Source organism: Pithys albifrons, chromosome 3 (assembly GCF_047495875.1).
Source record: "Pithys albifrons albifrons isolate INPA30051 chromosome 3, PitAlb_v1, whole genome shotgun sequence".
NCBI classification, from domain to species: domain Eukaryota; kingdom Metazoa; phylum Chordata; class Aves; order Passeriformes; family Thamnophilidae; genus Pithys; species Pithys albifrons.
In genome coordinates this window covers 29,113,165-29,123,270 of record NC_092460.1, presented here as the reverse complement: position 1 = coordinate 29,123,270, position 10,106 = coordinate 29,113,165, and the positions used below count along the sequence as shown (strand labels likewise).

The following is a 10,106-nucleotide window of genomic DNA, read 5'->3' as shown; positions in this document are numbered from 1 at the left end:
CGTGGCTGACTTGCAGCAGGAGAAATCTTCCTGACATTTACTGCTCAAATCTCAATTAATTAAGTGTAGCCATTGCAAGAAGATAAACACAGGGTGTTTCAGAAAGAACAACTACTCTTCATTTCCTAAACATAAAAAAAAAACCCCAACACCACCACCACAGAAAAAAAAAAGGAGCACAGGTTTTTTTGTTTGTTTTATTGTTTGTTTGGTTTGGTTTGGGTTTTGGTTTGTTTTTTTTTTTCCTTTGGTTTGTTTTGGGTTGTGTTTGGGGTTTTTTTGTATGTTTGTTTATTTGTTTTTTGCTTTTGTTTTTTTTTTTTTTAAAAAAAAGCTGTTGTGGAATCAGGATGATTCAGACAGGAGTAGGCCTCAGGAATTCTTTTGTCCAACCTCCCCCTCAGGGCTGGGTGAGCTCTGAGTTTAGAGTGGACTGCTCAGGGTTTAACCCAGGAAAGTTTTGAAAGCATCCCAAGGTGATGGCACAGTCTCTCTGGGCAAGCTTTGCTTGTCTCCCTAAGTGACAAAACAGTCTGTAAACCCAGTCCAGCCCTCTCCCTCTCCCACTGCCACAGCCATGGACACCACGGCGTAAGGCTCCTCTGATGTCCTTGGCATGTCTCCTCCATCCTCACAGGGATGTCTCCAGCCCGACCCGTTCCAGAGCCCTGTGCTGGCCTTGCTCCAGCTTCTCCAAGCCTTTCCCACCCTGGGGGCCCAAACCTGGCCGTGCCTTCCCACGGCTGTGGTCTGGCGAGGGCTGAGCAGAGAAGGGACAAAAATAACACCAAACTAAAACTAAAAGCGCCCAAACAAAAACAACCCGTTTCTTTTTAGCCTTTTGCAGCATAGGAGGCTGAGATTTTCCACGCATTAAGGCAAGGGCGCTCAAATTACACAGGACTGCGCCTGGTCCTTCAGGAACCGATCTGGGACCACACGTGAAGGAGTGGAAGCTCAGACTGGCTGGGCACGGCCCGAGCAGCCCAGGCGGTTCTTGCCCCAGGAGGGGGAGGCAGCAGGGCTCGGTCGGGGCTGGGGGCCGGGGCTAGGGCCGGTTGGCGCCGGGGCCGGGGCCGGGGCCTAGGCCGGAGCCGGAGCCGGGGGCGGGCGGGGCCGAGGCGGCCCTGCCCCTGGCATGGCGGCGAGGGCGGGCCGGGGCCCGGAAGGGGAGCAGCCGCTGCTGCTGCCGCCACCGCCTGGCTGATTCCCCGGCTGGCAGCGGGGCGGGAGCACGGGCAGAGGCCGCCATGCTGCAGTTCTTGGTAAGGCTCCGTGGGGCCATTGCACGGCAGGGCGCGGCTGTGCCCGGCCGGGGGGCAGCGCTGTGTGCGGTCACGCCGCGGCCTCGCTCGGCCCCGTGGCCGCGGGGCGGCCGCGCCCGGTCTGGGCTCCCTTGGCAGCGCAGCATCCTTGGGCGTTTCCCCTTCTCCGCCTCCTTCCCCCCCGCCCCGGCCTCGCTGCTCGGGACCCCCTTGTTCTCACCGAACTGCTCTGAAAATGAAGGCCCTGCGTTGTTTTTCCCCCGAATTGTGCCCCTGATTTGCCTTGGAGGATCAGCCGGTTCTGCTTGCTCACGGTGATGCTCCCCTCCCTGTGCTCAAATTTCTTTGTGTAAGCACAAATCCCCCCTCCTTTGGTGAGAGCAGCTCTTTGCCATCTCGTGCACCCTTAAAAATTTGTTGCTGGAGATATGGATTTTTATTTATAGAAGTTAGGGTGAGGGATCATGTTTCATTGCTGCCTACCATTAAATCCCCTTAAGAACGGCAGAATTAGTAGACTGAATATTTTTTTTTATCTTTCTCCTTTCAACATTCCTGTTCCCCTGAACTGCTCTGGAGTTGGATGCCTGGCTGCTCTTCATTCAATACTTGATCGATGCTGGTATTTACTGCCAGATGTGGAAGTAAATTACCTGTCCAATAAGGTGCTTGTTTGTGCTGTTGCAAAGCATGGAAACAGCTTCCCATTTTTCATTCTAGTGATGTGAGGAGTGCCCAGGGTTTTAGTTGTGTTTAGATATGTCCCAGTAAGTAGAAATAATAAGTGATATTGTTTCATATTTTGTTGGGGTAAGATAATTCAGTGGCTAATAAGATTCATACCAGACATTTATACAGAGGAAGGAAAGATGGCCTACTGTAAGCTGGGAGAGTCTTGCCTGCTTTTTATAATTCATAAGTTAGGCCTATTTCTTATCCCAGCTTCATAATGAAAGTATGAAAGCCCTAGTAATTTTTGTAGCTGTTTTTAATCTCTTTCCACTTCAATGAATACTCTCAGTAAGGCTAAATATGGTTATCCACTCTCAAAGTTTCTGTGTTTATCAACTCTACTACTTGCTGCTAATGTTTTTCTTTTTTTTGCTAGATAAAAATATCTTCTTATTATGACTTCTTGATTAATGGGTGAAAGTTAGAAAAAAGATATACTTATTCTGGGTTTTTTCCCCTGCTTGGGTGTAGATTGGGTGTTTGACTCTTGCTGTCCCTTGTTAGGGCTGTAACAGGGAGATAAAGGAATAATCTCACAAACCTTGTGTTTTTGCAGTCCAGAGTTAAGCATTAAATGAGCATTTGCCTACGATGCAACTTCAATTGCTGGGTAGAAATTGGAAGACCCTGAACTCATCATCCCTGTTGTTTTTAGTCAACATGGACATTTCAATTGGCTGTATGTTTTGCTTTCCATATAGCTGAAGTCTGAGCAGGGAATTTTTTTCCCACTGCTTGAATTGTCAACTCTAAAAATAAATGTAACGGGTGGGTTGCTCTTGAATGTAGTGCTAGACTTTTCATAAAAGGGAGTACTGATCTCAGTACTATCTTTATTGAATAAGATTTATTTCACAACAGAATATGTATATAGGAAATGTTCTAGTGGAAAAGCCTAGAAAACAGCTAATAAACAAGGATCTGGTTTGTGTTTTCAAGTGGCATCCCAGACACTGCTAAAGGTACAGGAATTCTCCTCTGCTGGAGTGATGTTGTGCATTAAGAGGAATCACAGGTCTGTTTTGCATCAGTACAATATTTGTTAGTATCTCTCAGAGTACCTCTTTAGATGATAATTGAAGCTACAAGAGCATTTGATACCCAGTGCAGTAGACACAAAAAAACCTGATTGTTCTTAAATTGTTACGGCTAAGCTCCTTAAAAAGTAATAATAAACAAGGAATAAGACCAAAAATCTGTTAAGGAAAATAGTGAAGTAACTTGCAGTCATAATTCATTTGGCAGCTCTCAGCCAATTTTAGTTTTCTATAGATAGATTTTCACCAGTGATGGTTATGGAATCTGAATCACTGAAAAGATGAGCTGTGCTCTGTCCTGCTTTGGTCATGGGGAAAATGCCTTGTCAGTGTGTAACAGCAAAGTTGTGTTTTGTACAGTGGTTTTATTTGTCTTAAAATAGTCTTAATTTGACAGCAGTGACTATGAGCAATAACAATTTTCTTAAATAGAACTGGCCTCAGCTGTCACAAAGAGTAATTTGTCTACTGACAGTAAATGAAAGCACAGTGTTGGTAGTGTCCCCTTTCTAAATAGTTAAATGAGCTTTCATAGTGTAGGTCATACTTATTTTGAAGTGTCACTATAAAAAAAATGAAGGATATTGGTGAGTTGCTGAATGGAAGTCTTATTACCTGTCTTTGAAGAGAGGAATTTCTTTTGCTGCAAAAGTGTTCCTGTGCTTAAGGATTTTCTTCAGCTGGAAAACAGGGTTTGGGCCAGAAACTGTGCTTCTGTTTTGCCTTTGCTCCTCTTCCCAGGTGTATTTTTAAGGACAGCCTTTATCAATTACAAGTTTGCACAGTTGTCAAAAGAGGTTGAGCTGTTCTTCCAAGCAACAGCACTTTCCTACCTTAGAGGAGCCCCTTGATCAGAGTGGATTTGGCTGGCAACTAATCTCTTGGGGTCAGAAGGGCCTGTCTGGAAGGTGGGCAGCTGTTATTTCAGCACAGAAGTATCAGGTTTACACCAGTTTAAGTTGATGCACCCTTAAACCTCTTGGGACTGTGATCACTGTGCACTTAGAGCCTCTGTTCTGACTTTCAAGCTTGTGAACCATTTTTTTTTGACTTTATACAAAGGCATAACACAGTAATATTATGTGTATCAGTTTCCTGAGCATTATTTTAGTGAAGTGTTGATTTAGGCTTTCCCATCATGAACCAAAAGCTTTGTGATATGTAGGTCCCTGCTGCTACCTCCCCCATTTTTGTGGGAGGTAGCGCCTTTGTGGGTATGCAGAGAACCTTGCAAAGAGGATCATACCTTGTTCAAATAGTCTTGGAGATGTGTATTGGAAAACAGAACTGCATGGTGTTTTGGAATTGATGGCAAGGTTTTCCTGGTGAACGAGATAAGTAAAATTGCGCCTCTCTGGATGGAAGGTGAGAAATTTAGGTAGGAGTGGAGTTGAAACTCTGTAGTCTTTACATGACTTGCAATATTGCTTTCTCTTCCTTTTAGCCAATATGCTTTTAATGAAAGAATGTTAACTCTTCTCCCTTTCTTTTTAGCTTGGTTTTACTCTTGGCAATGTGGTTGGGATGTATCTGGCTCAGAACTATGATGTGAGTATCCTTGCATTCTCAGGGTTAAACCTATTCTGAACTGAAAATCTGAGATTGTTTTACCTTAGTTAGAAGTAACTCAGCTTTTATTTTGATGATTTATTTTATTTAAACATAATGCAGATCATACTGACTTCAGTTACAGATGAACTCAAACTTCTTCAGGAAAAATGTCTTCACTGAAAAGGTGGTCAGTCATTGGAATGGGTTGCCCAGGGAAATGGTGGAACCACCATCCCTGGAGGTGTTCAAGAAATTAACTTCATGGCTTGCTCTAGTTGAAAAGGTGGTGTTCAATCAAAGGTTGGACTTGGTGATCTTGAAGGTCTTTTCCAACCTTAATAGCATAAAAAACCACAACAACAAAAAAAAGTGGAACCAAACCATCAACCTCTCTGGCATCTTCTCTCTGACAGTGTAGTTCTTAAAGCCTTAAATGCTGTTTAGTCCCAGAGCCCAGGTAAATGTTTGTCTTCTGTACGAATAATGAAAATAAATTTTGCCACCTTTTTTTTGAAAATTCAGCACCTGCTCCTAGCTCAAAAAGTGCATTGACCAGCACTCTATCTCTCCTTCTTTTCTCACAGTGAGAAAAGAAAGGGAACTTTCTTTCCTCAGTTCTCATAGTTAACAGAGTTTTCAATGTGAGAGGGCAGATTTCAAGCTGAATCTTCAATATATGTTTTTAACTTCTGTAGAGTCAGCAGAATCCCTTGGAAGAGCAGTGGCACTTAGTTGTTTACTGGCTAGAAGAATTAACAACATTTAACATAGTTTTTTTAATTCATATGCAATTTGTATTAGCATAATTTAACAAAAAAGGTGTTGAGGCTCTGATGGCATTTTTGTTTTGCTTTCTTTTCACCTTCAGTATTTAAGTTATCTTACATTAAAAATTCCATACCTTTTGCTCCTTGTTTGTGCACAAACTTTTGTGGTGTTGCCTATCAGTCACTTCAGTAAGAATACTAATGAAAGCCTAGTGTTTCTTTCTAATATGTGTTTTACAGTGTTATAAAAATTTACTCATAGGAGTATATTTGGATGTATCAACATGTATCATAACCATGGCAAAGTATTTTTCTGGCAGCACTGATAAAGTGTTGCCACAAGAGGGGGACTCCAGCTTTTAGTTTGCAGGAAATGGTTCCCTGGAAATGTAGCACTGACTTGCAGGATGAACATGGTAATTTTATTGCTGGTATTGAAGATTACTTGTTTCAGATGATGTCCAAGATGAACTGCTCATAATGAGGTTCTAATTCTGCAGCTGTACACATGTGTGCTTAGTTATAAGTACATGGAGGGTTCTGCTTGACAGCAGTGGAGTTCTTTTGGTTTAATCAGGTGTGTTGCAAGCTTGGGACTTAATTTCATTTGCTCTAACAGAGTTTAACTTTGAAAAGGAAGGTAAGAGAAACTTATGTTACCAGTACTATGAGCCTCAGACCATCGAGTAAGAGACCTACTGTCTGTTTAGGTTAGCTCTGCTCTGTGGTCAGGTTACATTTGAAGTAAAAGTCCATAATTTCTTTTTCACAACTACTAGTGGAAACTTTGCTGAAATTTCATTTTAATCAGTTAGCTTGTAAAATCCTGCATTGTCACTTTCCAGTTTTAGGTAGTCACTAGATGATCTATTCCTTGCCCTTAGAAGTTGCAGCTTGTATTTTTTTTTCAAGTTATCAAAATTTACTGTTGGATTATTTTAACAAAAATCTTTTATTTGCAAGAGAAAGCTGAAGTTTTGAAGTCCACAAGCGGTAAATTGAATTTTCGTTGGAAGTGTGAAACTGCAGAAGGTTGGCAATTTGCAATGCCGTAGAATTCCCCAGTGTGGAATTTTGTTTCCCATAAGATGAACCAAGAGTATTTCTTAACAAATTTCTTGGGAACTTCTTTGATGCTCTTGAACATCTCTTTTCTCTCAGGTTCTGTGACCAGTATAGTGCAGTCTAATTTCCCCTTTAAATTTCAGTATTTAAATCTGCTTATTCTTGGCAGTTTGTCCTCGTTCAGTGAGGAGGCCAAACTGGTCTTACTACATTTCCTGTAAAGTGATATTTTTTCCTTTTTCCTTTTCCCATCACTGCTGGTTGACTTGTAGTGTTAACAACATATGTCTTGAAGCCTCACACGAGGTGCTTTCATCTGCTGTTTGCTTAATAGTGCTTTGATTTTAACCTCTGTGCAAGGTAACAGTTACTGGAAGTATCTTTTAGAAACCAGTTTAAACTTCATAGGTTTTTTTTTCTGTATTTGTGATATTCTTTCTTGATGAGACTCATGTAGCTCAGGATTTTTTGTTAATTTGTGAGGGTTTTGATGGTTTTTGTTTGGTTTTTTTTTTGTCTTTAAAGATTCCTAACATTGCGAAGAAGCTTGAAGATTTTAAGAAGGATGTGGAGGCTAAGAAGAAACCTCCTAACGACAAGTCCTGAAAGAGCAGTGTTCCCCAGGTCACCTCTGTGTGTGCATCAAGGGTGCAATTTACCTTTCAGGCAACAAAGGTCAAGTAGAGGGTTGGCATGGGAGGTTCCTCCACTCTTAGTCTCCTAGAACTGGAATGTCCTTCTTTTGAAAGAGCAGCCGTGAACTTTTGCTGGGACTGATTTTCAAGGGTTTCAGAAATTGGATTTGCAGCTGATGTGTGACTGGATAAGGTTGTTGGTATTTTTCATTATTTCTTTACCTAATATTTTGTAACCCATTTTTACCTGATCCAACTGGAGTCATTAGTCCTGTTACTATGTGTACCTCACCCTTTGTAATACCCCAGTCCTTAGAACTTGACAAAAGAAATTAAATGCGTCAAGAAGTAACTTTCAGGTTTCTTGTCATTTGTTGTGAGCTGTGGTACTTCACTGTCCTTAAGATCCACATTCCATTGTTGGAGATGGGAAACTTCACTTGTCAAAGTATGAATCTGCAGAAGAGGGGTGGCTCCTGCTTTTTCCATTATGTTCAATGATCACTGCCAGCAGTGCAGACTTTGCACAAATATGGCTTTTTTCAGAAAGTGTAAAAGGCCTTTGTCTCTGCTGCTCCTTCATTTTCAGGGTGAGGGCTCCTCATACCCTTTCCCTGCTTCAGTATGGATCTAGGTAAAAGGTCATGGATCTGGGTCAAAGATCCTGGATCTGGATCTAAGGTTATGAGTCATGTCAAAAGGTCAAGGGGAACAGATCTGGGTTATACTGGCAAGGAGTATTTTTTTATCCAGGTAAAGGAAACAAAGTGCACCTTGCAGATTAATACCAGGCTCTGGCAATTCCCTGGTGTAAGTGGTGCCAATCTCATTCCCACTTGTTGAGCTCTGATCTGCATTAGACCCTGTGGTGACTGAAGATTGCAGTTCCCACTTTCTGTGCTAGTCCCAAGAGCTAAAAAGGGCTGTTGTGGCTTAATCCCAGCTGGCAGCTCAGCCCCATGCAGCCACTGACTCATTGCTGCCAGTGGGGGGAGAGAATTGGAAAAGTGAGAAAACTCATGAGTGGAGACAAAGACAGCTCAATAGGTAAAGCCAAAGCCAACGTTAGTAAAGCAAAACCAGGAATTCATTCACCAGTTCCCATTGGCAGGCAGATGTTCAGCCATGCTCAGGAAAGCAGCGCTCCAACACATGTCATGGTGACTTGGGAAGAGAAACACCATCACTCTGAACATCTCCATTCTTCTTCCCCAGATTTAGATGCTAAGCATGTCACCGTGGATATATCCCAGGAGTCAGTCAGAAACAGCTGTCCCAGCTTTGTCCCCTCCCAACTTCTTGTGCCCCTCCAGCCTCCTCAGGCATGGATGGGGGTGTGGGGCAAGAGGTAGAAAAGGTCTGCTTAGCAAGAACCCAAACATCCCTGAGTTACTGACACTGTTCCCAGCACAAACCCAAAACACAGCCCCATACCAGCGTTTGTGAAGAAAATGGTTCTTCCCCTGCCAACATTGGCACTTGCTTATTCTCCACTCCTACAGGTCATGGGTTGACCCTGGCTGGATACCAGGTGCCCACCAAAGCTGCTCTGTCACTCTCCTCTTCAGCTGGACAGGGGAAAGAGTATAGAAGGAGAGGCTCATGGGTCAAGATAAGGACAGGGAAAGATCACTCGTAAATTACCATCACAGGCAAAACTGTCTTGATTTGAAAAAATTAATCGAATTTACTACCAATCAAATCAGAGCAGGATGATGAAAAATAAAACAATCTCTTAAGACACCTTTCTCCTACCTCTTCCTTCTTTCTTGAGTTCTCTACCTCCTGCCCCTTAGCTGTGCAGGGGGATGGCAATTGGCAGTTTCATGCATCATTTAACTTTAACTTACATTTCAAAGGCATTGTTTCCTCTATTGTCTCTCCATGTTCTTTGGATTAGGATCTGCTGTCCCCATTATTGTTTGTCTGGTATGCTCCTCTTCACCCACTGCAACCACTAAAAACCTGGGTGTGTGAGAAAATGCAAATATCGTATCGTAACGCTTTTGTTTGAAACCAAATTTTGCATGAATTCTGTTGTAAATTCTGAATTAAAAATTGCAGTAATTTGAGTAGATGTAAATCTTACTAATTCAACAGTCTCTCAAATAAAATTTATTTAATAGAAAAAATAGAAAAGTCCTATCAACTCTTTAATAAGGTGGCATAAATCACTGAGTCCACTGGACAGTCTTTCAGGATATGAAGGACAAAGATAAGTGCCAGAAAGATATTCTTGTTTTTATTAAGAATACCTGGTGATGGACAAGTAGGAGAACCAAGCACAGTCAATGACCTCTGTTAGTTCAGGCTCTAGATTAAAGCCTGCCTAGAGTGTTTCTCCATTAATGTTTTAGTTAGGATGAAGATTGTGCCTTTTGAGTGAATTGTCCTTTTACCATTCTTTCATTATCATCTCAGGAAATCTGTAGAGCACATGGACTAGACTCCTCTCAGAATAGACTAAACCAGAACAAAGGCTTTGATCTCTAATGGCTGTTTAGTCCATTAGACTGACCTGGAGATATTTAGAAGGAAAACATGCCAAGCTTTGGGCACTAACACTTTTCTATTAGTGGACCCAGTGGAGTGCACTGTTTGATGTAAACATAGCATGAAAGCTTTTAAATATAAGACTCTCCATGTACCGATTGTAATTTTCACCCTCGACCACAAAGCCTTTAATTTGCTTACATCTGAGTGGATTCTGAGTTCAGGAGCTGTCATGAAATCAGTAACGACACATTTACAGAATCCTATACACCAAACGTTTGTGTCCTTTGCCAAAGTTTGGTGATGGAGTTCTTCGATAATGCAGTTCAGCAATAGAGGAAAGTATTCCTCATATAAGGGTTCTCCTTAAGAAATTTAAATATGTATAAGGAATATTTCACCTGTAATTTTCCATCCTTCCTTTCACCTTTGCCCTGAAATGTATAGCTCACATAAAAGCTTTCAGTCTTTGCAAAGTGTTATTTGACAAATGTAAAAGCCACCTCAAGTCAGACAATCTTAGTAGCGATGCTGCTGACTCTGCCAAGGGTAAACACAAAA

At 42.0% G+C, this 10,106-nt stretch overlaps 1 protein-coding gene across 1 annotated transcript; it reads left to right on the top strand.

Annotated features, from left to right (window-relative positions):
• The first annotated feature begins 1,136 nt into the window (after nucleotides 1-1,136).
• Nucleotides 1,137-7,404, top strand: STMP1 (short transmembrane mitochondrial protein 1). The gene is made up of 3 exons (XM_071549760.1): nucleotides 1,137-1,265; nucleotides 4,529-4,582; nucleotides 6,943-7,404. Exons 1-3 carry the CDS (start codon nucleotides 1,251-1,253, stop codon nucleotides 7,021-7,023), a joined length of 150 nt encoding a protein of 49 aa, XP_071405861.1. The 5' UTR covers nucleotides 1,137-1,250; the 3' UTR covers nucleotides 7,024-7,404.
• The last annotated feature ends 2,702 nt before the right edge of the window (nucleotides 7,405-10,106 follow it).